Raw genomic sequence first — 19879 nt, 5'->3', positions numbered from 1 at the left:
TAGTTTTAAAAGGAACTGCCAAACTGTTTTCCAGAGTGTCTGTACCATTTTACATTCCCCAGCAGAGTAGGAAGGATCAGTTCTCCACATCCTTGCCACTGTCTGGTGTTATCACTGTTTTTCATTTTAGCTATTCCGACAGGTATGTAGTGACATCTCACTGTGGTTGTAATTTGCATTTCTCTAGGGGCTAATGATGTTGAGCATCTTTTCTTGTGCACATTTGCCAACTGTATATCCTCTTCAGTGAAGTGTCTGTGCATGCCTTTTGCCCATTTTCTAGTTAGAGTCAATGTTTTTCAGTGTTTGAAAGTTCTTTGTGGATTTTGAATGCAAGTCTTTTGTCAGATATGTGATTTGCAAATATTTTTCTCCAAGACTTCAGTCTGTCTTTTCATCTTTTTTACAGGATGTTTAGCAGAACAAAAGTTTTTTATTTTGATGAAGTCCAAATGATCATTATGGGTCCAAATGATTCCTTTAATGGGTCATGTTTCTCTGCCTAGTCCTGAGTCCTGAAGATTTTCTCATTTTTTTTTCCTAGAAGTTTAACTGTTTTTCACTTAAATCCACGTTCCATTTTGACTTTATCGTTTTTTGTTTGTTTGTTTGTTTGTTTGTTTTTGAGTCAGGGTCTCGCTCTGTCACCCAGGCTAGAGTGCAGTGGTATGCTCACGGTCACCACAGCCTCTACCTACTGGGCTCAGATGATCCTTCCACCTCAGCCTTCTGAGTAGCTGGAACCCCAGGCACGCGCCTCCATGCCTGGCTAATTTTTTGATTTATTGTAGAGATGAGGTCTTGCCAAGTTTCCCAGGTGAGTCTCGAACCCGCGGGCTCAGGCAATCCACTCACCTCAGCCTCCCAAAGTGCTGGGATTACAGGCTGAGCCACTGAGCCCGGCTTAATTTTTTGATTTATTGTAAAGATGAGGTCTCACCAAGTTGCCCAGGCAAGTCCCGAACCTGCGGGCTCAGGCAATCCACTCACCTCAGCCTCCCAAAGCGCGGGATTATAGGCTGAGCCACAGAGCCCAGCTGAGTTAATTTTTTTTAAAATAATTTTGGTTAAGATGAGAGGTATAGGGTTAGGTTCCTTTTTTTGGCTTGTGGATGTCTAATGTATTTCAGTGCCATTTATTGAAAACACTGTCCCTCCTCCATTGCATTGCTTTTGATCTTTAAGGCAAAAATGAAGAGAAATGAATTGGGCATGTTTGCATGGCTCTGTTTCTGGGTTCCCTCAATCTGTATGCAGGATCTTAGTGTGTGCTCCCTGTAGCTCACGAGGTGGGTGGTTTAGTTATCCTCAGTTTACAGAGGGCAAACTGAAGCTTAGCAAGATGACTTCACTTGGCTAAGCTCCCTCTGCCAGGAAGTAACAGTCAGGATGGGAACAGGCTTCTGATTTTGGAAGGCTGACTCTGACCCTAGAGCTGTCCTGCCTGCCCAGAGGACTCTGAGCTCATCTTCCAAATCAGGGGACAGGCATGGTCCCCTACCCACCAAATCATTCAGATGGCTGTGATTTTGTGTCTCGGGCTCTCTGGCATTGGTGAGTGGGGAAATATCCCTTTTCCTAGAACTCCAGCTCTTCTTAGACCACCTGCCTCTTCTCAGAGTCCCATGGAGCCTGGGTCTGACCCTGTAGCCTCTGTCTCAGTATTTTCTGTCTCTAGCAATAGCTGGGTTCCGAGTATTGCACAGTGTTCTGAGGACACCTCAGACCCCAAACCCCTGGAAGTATCTTTCACAGTCCATCACCAGCCTATGGTGCTCCAGTGGCCTTGGCCTCAGCTCCCATCCCCCTTTTCTACTGCTAGAGCCCCTGTGAGGATATTTGTCCTCCTCAAGTCTTCTCCAGTAGGCCTGTTGCTTGTCAAATTCATCAAGCTTTTAGGAGCATGAAGGCTCTCAGAGACAGAACCTGTCTCGCGGCCCACCTTAGATTTCTGAGAGACAGATGGCATGATCATTCAGAGTTCAAAACTGGCCAGGCACAGTAGCTCAGCCTGTAATCCCAGCATTTGGGAGGCCGAGGCGAGAGGATTGCCTGAGCCCGTAGGTTCGAGACCAGCCTGGGCAACATGGTGAGACCTCGTCTCTACAATAAATTTAAAAATTAGCCAGTCATGGTAGCGCACACCTGTGGTTCCAGCTACTTAGAGGGCTGAGGCAGAAGGATCACTGGAGCGCAGCAGGTCGAGGCTGCAGTGGCCGTGAGTGTGCCACTGCACTCCGGCCTGGGCAGCAAGAACGAGACTCCAACTCAAAGAGTTCAAAACCACCAGCCTGGGCAGCACTGTGAGCCCCCATCTCTACAAAAAGCATGAAAAATTATTTAGCTGGGTGGTGGTAGGTGCCTGTAGTCCTAGCTATTCAAAACTAAGGAGCTGAGACAGGAGGATCACTTGAGCCCAGGAACTCAAGATCATAGCTGCAAAGAGCTATGATCACACCACTGCACTCCAGCCAGAGCAACAGAGCGAGAGTCTCTCTTAAAAGAGAAAAAGGGGGGGGGGTTCAAAACCATGCCCAATCCCTCATCAGCCATGTGAGTATGGGGAAGGGACCTGACCTTTCTACACCTCCATTTGCACACAAGACTATCTCTGAACAATGTTGTGAATATTTAAGGAGGAAAACAGTGTGGAGCACTTAGTACATAGTGAGCGCTCCATAAGGGTTATTACTATTATTGCTGAGGGAAGGGCCTGAGCTGGCATATAGGTGCAGAGGCAGGTGAATGCTATCCCTGTCCTTAGGAGTCTGCCACCTTTGTGTGCAAGATAAGCGAGCCATCAAGCTCAGCACAGAGTGTTAGGGCAGAAACTTGCACCAGGCTCAGCAAACTTCAGGAATGGAATGGGCCCCACACTTATCAAGGTCCCTGACTGGCTCTTTTTTCCTTCTGTTTTTCTCTGCTAGCTTCATAAAGAGAGGTACATCTGTTGGGAGGCATTTGATTGCAAGTGACAGAAAACCTAACTCAAGAAGGCACAAAGCATTGGGAGATTTATCATCTCCCATAAGAAGTCCAGAAGTAGGATTGCTCTAGGGTTGGTTAATTCTACAGCGCAGTGATGTCCTCGGGGACCTGGCTCCACTAGTGACCCCACAATGGCTCCCGTGACCCCAACTAGAGCCAGTGCTCTGCAGAAGAATGAGAAAAGGGCTTCTTTTTATTTTTAAGAGTTAAGGAACTGGGTCGCTTGCCTACCTCTGGCAAGGTCTTATTGCACCCCCAAGACTGTCGTAAACTGTCAGAATTTACTCAAGTCATGTGACAGAGGGATGGCCGCCAGAGCAGAATCTGGGCCCTCCCAGCAGGGATGGAGAGGGTGATGGCTGCTGGCCTGGCAGCCAACAGTGGCTGCATCATCTGTCCACACTTTCACCCAGACATCCTGGGAATCACTCATCCGTTGTTCCATCGGTCGGTGTGGGAGATGGACAGCTCGGGTGCGGCTCTTGCCCACATACTCTGTGGCCAAGTGAGACCCTGCTCACCTTACAGCACCTCCCTACCTTGACCTCCCTAGAGTCAGTACATCCAGCTTCTGCCTGGAGACACCTGAAACTGCAGTTAGTTAGTGCTTCACCAAACCCTCAAACCCTTTATCTACAGAGTGATTTCGTCTTCCAAAAAAAGATAAATTACTTTAAGATTTTTCAGATGGGATTGAAGACAGTTATATGATCTTCTGCCAGGAATGTTTGTCCAGAGCTGTGCATGGTGATAGGCTACAATAGCCCGATTTCCAACCAGTTTGACCAAAATTGGGCAGTGATAGAAATGACCCCCAGTGGGACATATTCAGCATCTCAGTGAGTGGTCAACATAGGTCAGTTTGTATTGGGATAATTAAAAGTCTTATTAGTAAAAGGATTATGTGACTGGATAAAGTACAGGTTGTCTTGACTGGGGACTGTCCAGCTAAAGATGGCCTATCTGTTAGAATAGTCTAACTGCATAACAGAAAACAGGCTTTCGGACAAGAGAGTTTCTTTCTTTCTCCCTCTTTGTCAGAAAACCAGGCTCCTCTCCTCCTTGATGCTGTTTGCCCTGTGCTTCCTGTCCAAGATGGTCACTAAGGAGAGATTGAGGCCGAGGCGCCCACGTTTCTGAGGACGTTTCCCCACTGGAAGTCATGTGTGGCGTTCACACTTTTATTTCACTGGCCAGAACTGCAAGGGAGCCTGGGGAATGTTGTCTCTTAACCAGTCGCATTGCTGCCCCGATGCAGTTAGAATTCTCTTACCAAGGAGGAAGGCGAGGCAGGACGTTGGGGAGTGGCCTGCAGCAACGTGTGCTTCCTGCTTTCCCTTAGCCGATCCCAGCCATTGCCAGTGTTTCCCTGTAGTCAGGATTTGATACCAACTTTTTGGGAAAACCATAAATACGTCTATACTTCAATCTCCAGCTGTGACGAAGCCATGTTTTACCAGGCAACTAGTCAGGTGTGAAGTCAGCCAGTAAGGTGAAGATTGCTTAGAGTTCAAGTTGCCTTTGTAAAAATCCTTACATTGCTGGAAACTGGGCCCTTGGACATTCAGAAAAGTATTGTCGTCCTTTCCTGGAGGTGTCAGAGGTCAAGGTCTAGTTAAGGGAAGGGGAGGATCTATGTCTTTTTTTGGCAGGTAAGCTGAGTTTTCAGAGAGTGCAGTGCCCTCCCAAGCACCCTTCTGCTGCCCTTGGGCCACTGAAGCTGGAAGTTTAGAGTGTGATCTTTGTAGAAGCAGCCTGGCTTTGAGTTGGCAGGGTGACCCTGGATACCTCAGCTAACTCCTCTTGTGGATGTTGGGGTCCCAGTTTATTACCTCTCCCCCTTCCCAAGTTGAAAGTAGAGATGCCAGAAACCAAATGGAAAATAGCAATATCAGCATTATTAGTGGAGGCTCAGGAATTGCCCCAGAGCCTGTGTCAGTACTTCTAGTTAAGTAACCAGAATTTGGCTGTCTCAAACACTGTAGAAATGTGTTTTCTTTTTTTTTTTTGAGTTGGAGTCTCACTGTGTCGCCCAGACTGGAGTGCAATGGCCGCTCCCGGCCACCACAGCCTCAACTTGCTGAGCTCTGGTGATCCTTCCACCTCAGCCTTCCAAGTAGCAGGAACTACAGGCGCGTACTACCACACCCGGCTAATTTTTTTTTGTTTATTGTAGAGATGAGATCTCGCCTGCCCAGGCGGGTCTCGAACCTGCGGGCTCAGGCAGTCCACTCACCTCAGCCTCCCAAAGGCGCGGGATTACAGGCTGAGCCACCGAACCCGGCTAGGAATGTGTTTTTTCACAGAAAAAGAAACTCCGCAACAGGGCAGGTTCCAGGGGGGACAAACCCAGCATCTCAGCATGATCTAGGGCCCAGTTTCTTCTGCCTTCTCTCTTCGGCCCTCAGTGTTGGCCTTATCCTCACACTGATAGCAAGAGGACAACAGCAGCCCGTGAGGTTATAGCTGACCCTAGCAGCATATGGAGGATGAAGAGAGACCATTTTTGGGGGTTACCTCTCTTAGGAGCAAGGAAACTTCCCCCAGAAGCCTCCTGGCAGACTTTCCCCATTTCAGTCAAACTGTGCTGGTGACAAACACCTGAAAATCTCTGTGACTTAAATCAACGAAGAGTTACTCCCAAGCTACTCGGTGGCTCCACTGCTGGTTGGTAGGGGACCTCTCAGGATCCAGGCTGCCCAAGCAGCCACCATCTCCAGGTCACTTCCTGACAGCTCATCTGTGGGAACCAGTCACGTGGCCCTGGCCGGCCAGTCTCAAGGGACCAGGAAGTACAGTCCCACCATGTGCCTGGAGGGGGAGAGCCAGAAATATTTTGTGGGAGTCTTGATAACGCCCGTATTCCTTCACATTTTATTTGCTAAAATTGTGAACAGCTTGTCCCTTAACCAACCCCAGGCAGGAAAAAGAGTTTCTACCACAACTGACTCTTGATCTGAGGAGGACTGGACATTGGGAAGCATCCAGAAGATGCACTCCATGGCATGGAGAATGCCGTGGGGACATGAGGCCACAGGGAGAATCTTCTCCCTTGAATCCCTTACCTGTGGGTGTGCGCATCTACGTCCAGAAGGAACTCTGTCTAGAGGGCAGCTTTATTGCATCCACTCCACCTGTGATGTAGACAGTGTTTCCTTGTTTGTCAGATAGAAAAGCTGCAGCGGAAGTTGATTAAAACACTTGCCTGATCAAGGTCATGTGCCTAGTGAGGGACGGAACTGGGATTTAGTCCCAGATCTGCCTTGTTTTGAAGCCTAAGCCCACAGCTTCTGCCCTGCAGTGCCTTCCTCCAGCAGCAAAGGGACACACTCAGAGTTCTAGCCTATTGATCAGTTGTCACAAGTCACCATGTATCATGTGTCAACCCAGGCTAAGTGCTAGGCTCAGTGGGGCACCCTTCCGTCATGTGAGGAAGGGCCTGCTGTGACCGCCTCCTAACAGCTGGGGAATCCGAGGCCCAAGGCTGGGAAGTGACTGCTCCCAGCTAGACAAGAGGTAGTGGTGGGGTTTGAAGCCTAGCCTACCCAGCTCAGGGTCTCCTGCACCTACCCATGTTCCCTTATCCTACGTGTTTCTATCAGAGAAAGGGGTCTGAGACAGGCCTGGGGCAGCGGCTGCTGACGACAGCAGTGTACCCATTTCACAGCCCCAAAACAGGATGCCTAAGGAGCCGAAGCGAAGAGCAGTCGGCCCAAGTAGCTTCTGCCTCCTCCTTCCTTGAGGAATCTGCCTTGCCGTGTGCCCCCTGCCACCACCAACTCCTTGGCAAGCTTCCCAGGCAAGACTCATTCCCGACCCTTAGCTAATAGCATGGTCCGGGCTTACTCATCCGGCCTCACCTGCAGCTTCCTCTCCCCATCCACAGCGGAGCCTCCTGTGTGTTTAAGACCCACTGGCAAGCAAATCTCAGGCTGAGGTGGTTTTTGACCCTCTGCTCCTTCTCGCTCCCCTGCAGGTACACGGCCACCCCACACCCACTGCTGTCGTTTGATCCCCACTTCAGCCACGATGGGACGTCCAGCGGCGACTCCTCCTCAGGCGGCCTGACCAGCCAGGAGAGCACCATGGAGCGCCAGAAGCCAGGTAGGGCCTCCCCGGGCAGCTGTGCCCACCCGCCTCACTTCACAGAACCTCTTACTTAGAGTTTGACAGGTGACACCACACCTCTCCTGTCAGTGGCGGATAAAACACAAAAGAAAGCTGTAAGTGCCACATGTGAGATTAGAGAGGTCACCCAGGAGAGCAGTGGAAACCAGGAGTGAGATCCTTATCTGTCCAGACAGGGCATCAGCAGATGGTGTCTGCTACTACTGATAAGTCGAGAGCAGGAGGACAGCCGTGTGACATGAGCTGGCCACCAGGGAAGACAGTTGCAAAGGATTTAAAGTGGCGCTCTAAGAAGAGCAGAGCTGACTGTGTTTTGTGGCTTTTTATTGCATAAGCTCTCCTGTGTTGTTTTAAGGACATATAACACACACTGAGAAAGAGCCCAAATCATGAGTATATGGCTTGAGAACATGTCACAAAGCGGACACACCTCAGGCACAAAACAGAACATAGCCAGCCTCCCAAAAGCCCCCCATATCCCTCCCAGCCAGCACCTCAAAGTACCCTGTTCTGAATTGTATAGAATGTAGAATCATGCTATGTATATATTTCATGTGCATTGCATGTATGCGGTGTGTCTTGCTTCTGTTACTCAATATTACGTTTATGAGAGTCAACCACATGATTATCCATGGCAGTGCAATTTCTGAGTAGTATTCATCGTCTGAATGAACCACAATTTGTTGCCTTCTCCCAGTGTTAATGGACACTGGGTTGTTTCCAGTTTGGGCTGCTTAGTGCAGTGTTGCTAGGAATATCCTTGTACCTGTCTTTTGATGAAATTGTGTACATTTCTGTAGGGTATATACGAAGGAGTGGAATTGCTGGGTCATATGTTTAGCTTTATAAGAAAGTACCAAACTGTTTTCCAAAGTGATGAACCATTTTATACTCTAGCCAGCGACTTCTGAGAGTTCTTGTTGCTCAATGTCCTCACCAACCTTCTCATTCCATCCATTCCAGTGAGCATGTAGTGGTGTCACATGGTGTTTCTAATCTGCATTCTTTTGGCGACTGATGAGATTGAGCATCTTCTCAGATGTTTATTTCCCTATGCATAATTATTAATCATGTGCAACGTACTACGTAGATGACTATTTTAAACATAGTTTCATATAGCAACCTTGTAGCCCTTTTGAAGTCTGAGAACCACCAGGTGAATCAGTGGGCTGGCTTCAAAAGAAAGCAAACAACAAAGTGTTGAAGAACACTGACGCTGGAGGGGGAAAGTTGGAGATGTCTCCTTGGGTACTCTTAGAGAATATCAGGGCACCTGGGGGGGGTGATTCTATTAGCACATCACCAGCTCCCCCAGGCGCTGTAGGGTAGGGAAGAGGTTGCGTGACCCAAGACTCGTGGCCTAGAATTCCTCAGCACCTCAGCCCATGGCTCTCTTAAAACAAGGACAGTAGCCGGGCTTGGTGGCTCAGCCTGTAATCCTGTGCCTTGGGAGGCCGAGGAGAGTGGATTGCCTGAGCCCGCAGGTTTGAGACCCACCTGGGCAACTTGGCGAGACCTCATCTCTACAATCAATCAAAAATGAGTCGGGCGTGGTAGCGCGCGCCTGTAGTTCCAGCTACGTGGAAGGCGGAGGCGGAAGGATTGTCGGAGCCCAGCAGGTCGAGGCTGCGGTGGCTGGGAGCGGCCACTGCACTCCAGTCTGGGTGACAGAGTGAGACTCCAACTCAAAAAGAAAACCGAAAAAACAAGGACAATGGTTTGACTTCAGGCAAGCGGGTTGATCTCCTGGCCCCGCTGTCCCTCTGCTACCTCCAGGACCCGTAGACACGCTGGCTCCTCTCCTCAGCATGCTTGATCCTGCCTGTCATTGCCTGCAATTCTGATCTGTGCTCCAGACAGATAGATTCAGATTTTTTTGTTTTCCTTTTTCCCCACCCAGTTCAAAAAAAGAGAAAAGTGTGGCTCAGCTGTTCTTTTTTTTTTCTTTTTTGAGTTGGAGTCTCATTCTGTCACCCAGGTTGGAGTGCAGTGGCATGCTCACAGCCACCGCAGCCTCGACCTGCTAAGCTCAGGTGATCCTTCCACCTCAGCCTTCCAAGTAGCTGGAGCCACAGGCATGTGCCACCACACCTAGCTAATTTTTTTATTTATTGTAGAAATGAGGTCTCTCCAAGTTACCCAGGCTGGTCTCGAACCCTAAGCTCAGGAAATCCTCTTGCCTCAGCCTCCCAGAGTGTTGGGATTACAGGCTTGAGCCACCGTACCCAGCCTGGCTCAGCTGTTCTTTTACACCGATGTGTAAATGGGGAAGAGGTATTTCCAGTGTGCACCATGAATCCCAAATTAGAAACTCACCATTGTCCTTCCCATGTCACCTCTCCTGTTCCCTAGAACTTGATTCCTCTCTCACTTCCTTGGGACCTTCTAGGGGTCACCATTTGCCTGGGACCATACCTGGTCAGGGTTTCAGCACGTCTCTTAGGCTGCCACCTGCCCAGCATGTCAAGGGTGAGGAAGGAGGGCCAGAAGGCTACTTTTGATCCAGAGAACCAGAAAAGGGCCCGGGTCCAGGATCCAGGACTGCTAAGAGCAGAGCCGGGGACAAGGGAACACTGGAGTGACCTGGCCCTTCACCCATCTGTGCATTCAGTGTGTTACTAATGAAGGATGCCAGGCTGGGCGCCAGGGATGCGGTGTGAGCCAGACAGGCTTACTCCCTGCCTTCTTGGAGCTGACAGTCTGATGGGAGAGATGGACAATAGACAGGGGCACGACGAAGATGACAAGTAGTGCTGGATACAAAGTGGAAACGCGGTGCTGAGAGACAGAGGGACAGGGTTTCAGACAAGGCTGGAAAAACACAAAGGCAGCAGGGAAGAGGACGTTCCAGGGAGAGGGAACTGCGAGTCAAAGAACCTGAGGCCACCGTGAGTGTGATGTGTCGGAAGATGGTAAGGCCCATGGCTGGAGAGGAGGCCAGGGCAGTGACGGGCCAGAGCTTGTGGAGCCGTTTGGGCTGCGGAGGGGCCTTCGTCCTATGCTCAGAGTGGGTTGGGAGCCACAGGGTCAGTCTTCTGAGCAGAGGAGGGGTGGGGACTGACTCGGGTGCTCACAGGGCCCTCTGCCCGAGACTCTTGTGGGGTAGACTGGAAGCAGGACCAGGGTGGGGACCGGGGTGGGGAGTCACAGCAGTTCTGGATATTGACCAAAATTCCTGGTACATCTAGTTAGAGAAAGGAGTCAGGAATCACAGGGGTTTTGGCCTCAGCAGCCGAGAGGAGGAAGCAGCCGTGGACTTAACAGGATAGGCCGTGAGCAGTACAAGTTTGGGCGAAGGTGCAGCATTTGGCCTTGGCCATGTTGTGTCCGAAGTACCCAACACATACTGGTATGGGTGTAGTGAGGCAGCCAAGTCTGGGTATGAACTCAGGGGCAGAGTTCAGGCCAGAGGCAGAAGTGCGGGAGTTGTCAGTTGTAGGTGATGTTTGAGGCTGGACATGACTGCCATGAGCATGACTCTGTAGAAATGTAGGTTCCCAGTGTGGCCAACCATCTCCAGGGGACCTGGGCATGGGAGATGCAGAAGAAAACCATCTAGAGGGGCAGAGCAGGTAGACAAAGGGGCCAGCCACTCAGCCTTCTTGTCTCTGTGGTTCCTGGGTGAAAGCCACACCGGCAGTGACACCCTCGACCGAGCCGAGACTATGTCCAGCCGGGCCATTCTCTGCGGTGGCTCTGAGTGGCCTGCCCAACCACCCAGGACTGGCTTCCCCGTCAGGAACGTGGATCCAAGAGCGCCCTGGACTTGCACTAGACGTGGACGTGCTGTGGTTGTGAGCCTGGGCTCACACAGGCCTATGGGAAGTTCTGAGTTAGCATGTGCCTGGTGTATGACCTCGACCATGCCCTAGTCCTCTCTTCCTCGGACCCCTCCTCTGCAGTAGACATCCTAAGTGATTCTCCTTCCAGTGTGGTGTGGGTGTCCAGTGAGGTCATGCCTACCTAGCCTGCAGCATGGACAGCCTGTCACTAGGAAAAAGATTCCTGCTTCTCAGGCTCTTAACACTGTCACTACCGGGGTTGTCATTGTTGAGGAAGTCAGGGAGGGTGCAGGGCTTGGATAGCACTGGCTTTAAAGTCAAATGGACCTCAACTCTACTTCCTGCCTGGCCTCTCTGACTGTGTGACCTTGGATCAGTTACTTAACCTCTCTGGATCTTGATGTTCTCTATGAATTGGAGATGGTACTAATACCCACCTCCCAGTAGTACTGGGAGGCTACACCAAGGTAATGTATGCAAAGCACTTGTAACAGTGCCTGACACAGAACAACATGCTTTTTTTTTTTGAGTCGGAGTCTCACTCAGTGGCCCAGACTGGAGTGCAGTGGCTGCTCCCTGCCACCGCAGCCTCAACCTGCTGGGCTCTGGCGATCCTTCCGCCTCAGCCTCCCGAGTAGCTGGAATTACAGGCGCGCACTACCACGCCCAGCTAATTTTTTTTTTTCTTTTTTAATTGTAGAGATGAGGTCTCGCCAAGTTGCCTGGGCAGGTCTTGAACCCGCAGGCTCAGGCAATCTACTCACCTCGGCCTCCCAAAGTGCTGGGATTACAGACTGAGCCACTAAGCCCAGCCTCAACATGCTTAATAATAGTTGTTGTTAGGCCAACTTATCCAACTAAAAAGAATAATAATAATAGTTGTTATTTTGAATACCATAGTGATCAAAAGTGTCAGCTTTGGGGTTTGACCACCTGAATTCAGATCCTCAGTTAATACATTTGTAATTTTTATAGATATTAACTAAATGCCCTCCACTGGTCAGTTTTATTTTGTCTGGTTTTGGTTTTTTTGAGTCAGAGTCTCACTCTGTCACCCAGGATGGAGGTCAGTGGCACACTCCCGGCCATCACAACCTCGACCTACTGGGCTCAGGCAATCCTTCCATCTCAGCCTTCCAAGTAGCTGGAACTAGGCACACGCCACCACGCCTGGCTAATTTTTTAATTTACTGTAGAGATGAGGTCTCGCCATGTTGCCCAAGCTGATGTCGTGCTTGTGGGCTCTGGCAATTCTCTTACAGGCATGAGCCACTGCACTCGGCCTGGTTTTTTTTTAAGGTTGCATAGGTTCTCAGTTCGGGCACAAAGACTGGTCTCAAGAGTTTAGACCAGCTTACATCCACACATCCACAGCAGCCATCACACACTTTTAAACACACTTCAGCCGGGCTCAGTGGCTCAGCCTGTAATCCCGCGCCTTTGGGAGTCTGAGGTGAGTGGATTGCCTGAGCCCGCGGGTTTGAGACCCGCCTGGGCAGCAAGACCTCGTCTCTACAATAAATCAAAATCAGCCGGGCGTGGTAGCGCATGCCTGTAATTCTGGCTACTTGGAAGACTGAGGCGGAAGGATCGCCGGAGCCCAGCAGGTCGAGGCTGCGGTGCACTCCAGTCTGGGCGACAGAGTGAGACTCCAACTCAAAAATAAAAATAAAAATAAACATACTTCAACTTTGACCCAGCAATTCCACTGGTAGAACTCTGTCCCAGACACAATCCTACACTTGCTCAAAGTTGCATGGAATGGGAAACTCACTGCAACATTGTTGAAAGGTAAAATTGAAGATAACATAAATATCTATCAGTAGGAAACTGGTAAATAATTGATGTACTTTCACTTGATGGAATACTATGCAGCTGTTAAAAATGAGGTAACTTCATGTTCTGTATTATGAAGATATAAAGCAGAAAGCAAGTATAGATGCATTGCAAAGTGAAAAATCAAGTTGTAGGACAATGTTTGTTATAATTCCATTTTTGTTTTTTAAAAAAGTTCTGTACATTTAGCTAACAAAGGACTACTTACTGCCTTGTATATGTGAAGAACTCTACTAACCAATAAGATAAAAGACAGTCCCATAGAATAGTAGTTAAAGGAGTTGAACGAGTAATTTTCTCAAAAGAGAAAATCCAAATAGCTAGTAGGTATGAAAACATGCTCAGCCTCTGTTGAGGGGTGACGGACTGTTGCTTGGCTTCAGGGAGTCAACCCACGAGGACTCTCTGAAGGTAACTGGTGCACAGTGAGTATCAATACATATTCCCACTGCTGAGCGTTGTTATAGTCCAGGGCATAAGTTGCTGGGGTCATGCCCTGGGTGAGTCGACAGGCTGGCAGAGGGGTGAGACCATCCAACCATATTTCAGGCCGGATTCTTCAGGCCCTGGCCTGAGTCACCCTAACCAATGACGTGTCTCCTCTTTTCCTGCAGAGCCTTTGTGGCATGTGCCTGCCCAGGCCAGGCTCTCAGCCATGACGGGAAGCAGCAGCAGTGGGACCAAGCACACCTCCAGGCAGGATGCAGCAGGCAAAGATTCCCCCAACAGGCATTCCAAAGTGAGTCTGGGACCCACCCCACCCTGCATGGGGAACCAGGCCTGCAGCGGCTGGTAGCCTCACCTCCCACCTAACAGCGGGCTGGGCAGCTTTGCCTGGGTGTGGCCTCTGAATACCGCATGTGGTTGCATTCTCCACCGTTGCCACCTTCCACTCAGTAGAGGGGCCGATGCTTGGTCTGAACCAGCCAAGTCATCTGGAACCGATCCCTTCACCTCTGAGCCACAGTTTCCTCATCAGTATATCAGCCATAGTAGATGAATTGCTGTGACAGACAGCCCCCACACCTCAGTGACCTCTTACAATAGAAGTTTATTTCCCTCTCATAACAACGCAGTACAAGTATTCAATGAGCAGCTCTCCACACAGTGACTCAAGAATCCAGGCCCCTTCTCTCTTGTGACTCTGCTGTCCCTCAGGAACTCGAACCCTCTTCTGGATCCCTGCATTTTTCCCATGGTGGGGTGGGAGGGAGACAGGATCACATGGGTGGGGTTTTTTTTTAGCCCTGGCCTGGAAGTGGCAAGAATCACGGCCACTCACATCGCAGCAGCCCAGACTCCATGATGGGGCCACACCTAACCAAAGAGAGGCTGGGAAATGTAGTCCCCTGTGTCAGGGGAGGAGATGGTTTTGGTGAGCTCTTGGCAGTCTCTTTGCACCCATTCATTCAGTAGCTGTTTGATGAGCATTTACAACATGCCAGGCATTGAGACCTCCGTGAGGAAGAGGACAGGCCAGCCCTGACCTCAGGAAGCCGGCATCCCAGGGGGACAGCAAGCAGTAGGCAGATCAACTGAGATGCTCTGTAGCACTAAGAACTGGTCCTGGCCGGGCTCGGTGGCTCAGCCTGTCATCCCGCGCCTTTGCGAGGCTGAGGTGAGTGGATTGCCTGAGCCCGCGGGTTCAAGACCCGCTTGGGCAGCGAGACCTCATCTCTACAATAAATCAAAAAATCAGCTGGGTGTGGTAACGTGCGCCTGTAGTCCCAGCTACTCAGAAGGCTGAGGCGGAAGGATCGCCGGAGCCCAGCAGGTCGAGGCTGCGGTGGCCGGGAGCGGCCACTGCACTCCAGTCTGGGCAACAGCGTGAGACTCCAACTGAAAAAAAAATTTAAAAAAAAAGAACTGGTCCTGGCTGTAGAAGAAAAACAAAGCCAGTAAAGGAAAAAGAGCCTGACAAGCGCTGCTGCTTTAGAATCACGTGGTAAGAGAAGACCTTTGGAAAGTGACCTTTAAGCTAAAACCTTGAATAAAGATCTCTGAGGGAAGAGTGTTGCAGGAAGAGAGAACAGCAGGTGTAGAAGCCCTGAGGTAGGAGTGTGCCTAGTATGTGCCAAGAGCAGTGAGAGGGCCAGAGTGGTCGAAAGGGAGGGCGGAGATGAAGCTGGAGACCAGAACACAGGACCAAAGTGTCCAGGCCTTGTAGGCCTGGTGGGGACTTCCGCCGTTCCCCTGAGTGAGATGGAGCCATGGGAAGGTTCCGAGCGCAAGAGGCCCGTATTCTAGCGCAGGTGTTCACAGCTTCCCTTTGGTTGCATGTGGGGAACAAAGGGGATGGGGGGACCAGGGAGAAAGCTGCTGCATGGGCCCAGCAGGAGGTAGTGGTGGACAGGACCACAGCGGAGTTCTGGAGGAAGAAGCGGCTGGTCCTGGATCTGTTCTGAGGGTGCAGGCAACAGGGTTTGCTGTTGGATTAGACGTGAGTGAGAGCAAACGCAGCGTCAGGGTCAGAGTGCGTCCACAGCTCTTGGCCAGGGCAGCTGAAAGCATAGTGGAGCCATTATTGACACAGGGAAGAAACAGGTTTGGGAGGGAAGACTGGAGCTCAATTTTAAACAGTTTGAGGTGTGGGAAGCACATCGCGTACTACATAATGTCCTTTGTTCCTACGAGCAACCCCACAAGGAAGGCTTTTCCTCACCTCCCTTTTTATGGATGTGGAAACTGAGGCCCAAGGTAACATGGCCAACAAGTAGGGAGCCAGGATTTGAAGCCATCTGGTTCCAGGGCTCACAGGTGGAGGGAGGACCTGGGGAGGGAAGATTGACCCCTGGCCTGGAATCTGGGAATGACACACCTCTCCTGCCTTCCAGGGAGAACCTCAGTACTCGAGTCATTCCAGCAGCAATACCCTCTCCAGCAACGCATCCAGCAGCCACAGCGACGATCGCTGGTTCGACCCCCTGGACCCCCTGGAACCAGAGCAAGACCCCCTCTCCAAGGGCGGCTCCAGTGACAGCGGCATCGACACCACCCTCTACACTTCCAGCCCCAGCTGTATGTCCCTCGCCAAGGCTCCTCGGCCCGCCAAGTCACACAAGCCCCCAGGAAGCATGGGCCTTTGTGGCGGAGGGCGCGAGGCTGCTGGGCGGCCCCACCACACAGACCGGCGGCGGGAGGTGTCCCCCGCCCCAGTGGTTGCTGGCCAGAGCAAGGCCTACCGACCGAAGCTGTATTCCTCAGGCTCCAGCACTCCTACAGGCCTGGCCGGGGGCAGCCGAGACCCGCCAAGGCAGCCCAGGTAAGGTATTGTGCCTAGCCCGACTCTTTAAGGGAGCCTCGCCACCTTCTGCTTCCCCCAGTCCTACTTCTGTGGTCCTAACGGTGGAGTTCTCATTACTAGAAACATGGCTACAACATGCATGTTTGCTCACTAGTTTGTTGACAGAATTGGGAGACTCGTGGACCACGCCCTGTTTGCCACCCATCAGCCTTCAGAGGCCCCAGGTGGGGGGAGAGAATCCCCAGGTGGAGGAAGAGAAACCCCTGGCTTTGTATGGTTCTCTTGGATCTTCTGTCTCTTTTCTTCTCCCTCTGCTGAAACCAAAGATTTTCATGCTTTCCTAGGGGTCACAGACTCCAAGAGTTAGGAGTGTATTTGGCTGGAGATCATAAGAAACTTGATCTACAGTGGCTTAAACAAACACAGGTTCAACAACCCCCTGACATGAAGTCCAGAGAGGACAGAGCCAGGCCGAGGCAGTGGCTCTGTTTTCCTGCTCTGCCATCCTTACCGTGCTGGCTTTTGTCTTCCTGGTGTCAAGGTGACTGTGGTGCTTGTTGAGAGGCAGAGAACACAGGGAAAGGTCAGCATTTCTGCAGCCCCGCCCCGACCCCCTCTATGGAGAAAGCAAACACTTTCCCAGAAGCCCCTTCGGTGGCCGGTGTCAGGTGGCCATCCCAGCTCCAAGGAAATCTGGGAGGTCATGGCTTGGCCTTCTAGGCTCTATAGTATAGGACAGTGGTCCCCAGACAACCCCATTGCTGGGCCCCACCCTGAGTTTCTGATTCAGTAGGTTAGGGTGAAGCCCGAGAACGTGCGTTTTTTTAAAGTTCCCAGTAGATGCTGGTGCTGCTGGTCCCAGGCCCACATTTTGAGAGCCACTGGCAGGCAGGCAGTGGAGGGAGGGAGTAAGAAGGCCCGGCATCTGGACCGCAGGCACGCTGAGATTCTGAGGAAGGCAATGAGCTACCTCCCAGGAAATGGCACAGCGGTGGGAAATGGCTCTGCAGAGTCACAGGGCTTGGCTTCCTGCTCAGGGCCCTGTTGGGGTTCTGTGACCCAGTGCTGACCCCTCCGGCCACAGCCTCACTTCCCTTCCCTCGCCATGCCATGGGGAGCAGCCTGTACCCAGGAGCCCCATCAGGGTGGTGAGCCTCCTCGCACAAGGGACCTATATCTCCTCTGACTTCCTAATGCCTTCGCAGGCCTCAAGCCCTGGCCTCTCTGCACAGACACCTGCACTCAGGCAACAGCCTGACCTCCGACCACAATCCACAGTAGAATTGTGTCTGTCTACACAAAAGCATCTATGTCAAATAAAAAGTGGGCCGGGCTCAGTGGCCCAGTCTGTAATCCCAGCACTTTGGGAGGCGAAGGTGAGTGGATTGCCTGAGCCCGCGGGTTTGAGACCAGCCGGGGCAGCTTGGCAAGACCTCGTCTCTACAATAAATCGCAAAAAAACAAAAACAAAACAAACTAGCTGGGCGTGGTGGCGTGTGTCTGTAGTTCCAGTTACTTGGAAGGCTGAGGCAGATGGATCGCCGGAGCCAAGCAGGTCAACACTGGGGTGGCCTTGAGCGTGCCACTGCACTCCAGTCTGGGTGACAGAGTGAGACTCCAACTCAAAAAAAAAAAGTGAAACAGGCTTTTCCAAAATAATATTCAGCCTGTGTGTGATGAACTTTGATCTAGTCTAATCTGTCTAAAAATGTTTAATGCTGGTCAGTCCCTACTTAAATGGTGTCATGACTTGCCAGGGTTCTCTGTGTTTGAGAGTGGCTGTGTTGTCATTCTTCCCCAGGGCTCCCGGCCCGAGGGCCTCCTTGAATCAAGGAGCACGGAAGGGCTGAAGGAGACAGAGGAGAGAGACCGAGGGAGCAAGTGAGGTTTCTGTCCTGCTCTGCCTCCTTAGATGAGTAGTTCTTCATCTTTGAGCTTGTGGCCGATTGTGAACAGCTCCTCCATTCTTTCATTCATATATTCATTTCACTCATAAACATTTCTTGGGGATTTCTTCTGTCCCAGACTCTGCTGGGAGCTGAGGAGAAAGAAGGAGCAAGTGTGGACTCAGCCCCAACCTCTCCCTGGCCCCCCACCAAGTGAGGGCAGCAGATGAGAGTCGGTCATCAGGAGGACACATGTAAAACTGAGCCCACTGAGAGGGATGGCAGGGACGCGGAGCCAGGCGCAATGGCTCATCCCTATAATACCAGCACTTTGGGAGGCAGAGGCGAGAGGATTGCCTGAGCCCAGGAGTTCGAGATCATCCTGGGCGAGACCTTGTCTCTACAATAAATCAAAATATTAGCTAGGCATGGTGGCGCGTACCTGTAGTTCCAGCTACTTGGAAGGCTGAGAGGGAAGGATCACCGGAGCCCAGCAGGTCAAGGTTACAGTTGCCGTGAGCGTGCCACTGTACTCCAGCCTGGGCGACAGAGTAAGGAAAAAAAATAGCGTCTTCAGAGGAATCACAGGTTCACTGTGGCAGCCTCTGACCTGGGCACAGCCCACTGTGCTAGTGAACCTGGATACCAAGGGTTCATATCATACCCAAGATATGAAGACAGCCAGGCCGGGAGTGGATTGTGGTTGAGGCGGGAGGGTAGGTATAAAATTACCCTGTGTCTGAGAAAAGGATTTGCTGAACCCAGAAATGAGGGGAATAAAATGGGAGAGGAGGCTGCTACAAAAGAGGGCCCTGTGGTTGGGAGCTTTAATTTGCATATAGACAATTGATGCTAATTGCAAATCATTCTTATCTACTCATTAAAGCCGCTTCCTGAAGTTTTCTCCTAGGCAACCGGCTTTAGTGTGGAACAGCATTTCCCAAAATGGGGTGCTCGAGGTGATTTGGGTGGCATGGGAGGAAATGGTTTATTTTAAATGGATATATGCTTGCCTTAATGAGTATTAGGAAAAAGTGTTTGCTTGCTGCTCATCCTCTGATTTTACAGATACTGCCTGGGACAAGTTACAGGAAATGGGATGAATTGATTTAGAGGAACCTATTCGTGGTTGACGGGCATGTGGGCTCTGGAGTCAGCCCACTGGGCTCAAGCCCTCCCTCTGCCATGTCTTGGCTGTGCGGCCCTGGGCAAGTGCCTGAGCCTCTCTTGCCTCAGTTTTCTCATCTGTGAAACTGGAGGAAAATCATATTTATGCCTCACAGGGATATGGCAAGGATTAAATGAGCCCTTAGAACAGTGCCTGGCAGTAGACTTCAACCCTGCCTATCATGAGAATGGGGGCAGGGTATTTAAAAACAACAACAAAAATCGAGGCCCTGCCTCAGACTCACGAAATAAGAATGTCTCCAGCTGGCTCGGTGGCTCAGCCTGTAATCCCGCGTTTTGGGAGGCTGAGGAGAGTGGATTGCCTGAGCCCGCGGGTTCGAGACCCGCCTGGGCAACTTGGCGAGACCTCATCTCTACAATAAAGCAAAAAATTAGCCGGGCGTGGTAGCGCGCGCCTATAGTTCCAGCTACTTGGAAGGCTGAGGCGGAAGGATCGCCGGAGCCCAGCAGGTCGAGGCTGCGGTGGCCGGGAGCGGCCACTGCACTCCAGTCTGGGCGAGAGAGTGAAACTCCAACTAAAAAAAAACCCGAAAGAATGTCTCCCCTGGGCCAAGCCATATTACAGGCAATGCTGGGGACACAGTAGAGACTGAGACAGCCCCAGGCCTTCCCTCTCAGAGCTGAAAGTCCAGTGTGCGACAGCAGGTTCCCAGAGACAGACCAGAACGGTCAGGGCGGGGATGAGGCAGCACTGGTGAGGAGTTGGGGTAAAATGGGGAGCCCAGGCAGAGGGATCAGGTGGAGGGGAGACATAGGGAGAGGAGCCGGAGCAGAATGAGGGAGACACAGGCAGAGGGGTCGACTGGGAGGGGGGCATAGGGAGGGGG

The 19879-nt window shown here is 51.3% G+C and overlaps 1 protein-coding gene across 1 annotated transcript in view; it reads left to right on the top strand.

Moving 5' to 3' along the window:
- Positions 1 to 19879, top strand: part of SIPA1L3 (signal induced proliferation associated 1 like 3) — a 125380-nt gene that overhangs the window by 54315 nt on the left and 51186 nt on the right. Inside the window, exons 11-13 of the mRNA XM_021712493.1 lie at positions 6965 to 7092; positions 13349 to 13473; positions 15569 to 15996. Coding sequence (XP_021568168.1) covers positions 6965 to 7092; positions 13349 to 13473; positions 15569 to 15996 — 681 coding nt within the window. The remainder of the gene's footprint in view (positions 1 to 6964; positions 7093 to 13348; positions 13474 to 15568; positions 15997 to 19879) is intronic.

Source organism: Carlito syrichta, unplaced genomic scaffold (assembly GCF_000164805.1).
Source record: "Carlito syrichta isolate Samal-C Ts95f unplaced genomic scaffold, Tarsius_syrichta-2.0.1 Scaffold89967, whole genome shotgun sequence".
Taxonomy (NCBI): Eukaryota; Metazoa; Chordata; class Mammalia; order Primates; family Tarsiidae; genus Carlito; species Carlito syrichta.
Note: the sequence above shows the minus strand (reverse complement) of the source record. Positions and strands in the feature narration are given on the sequence as shown.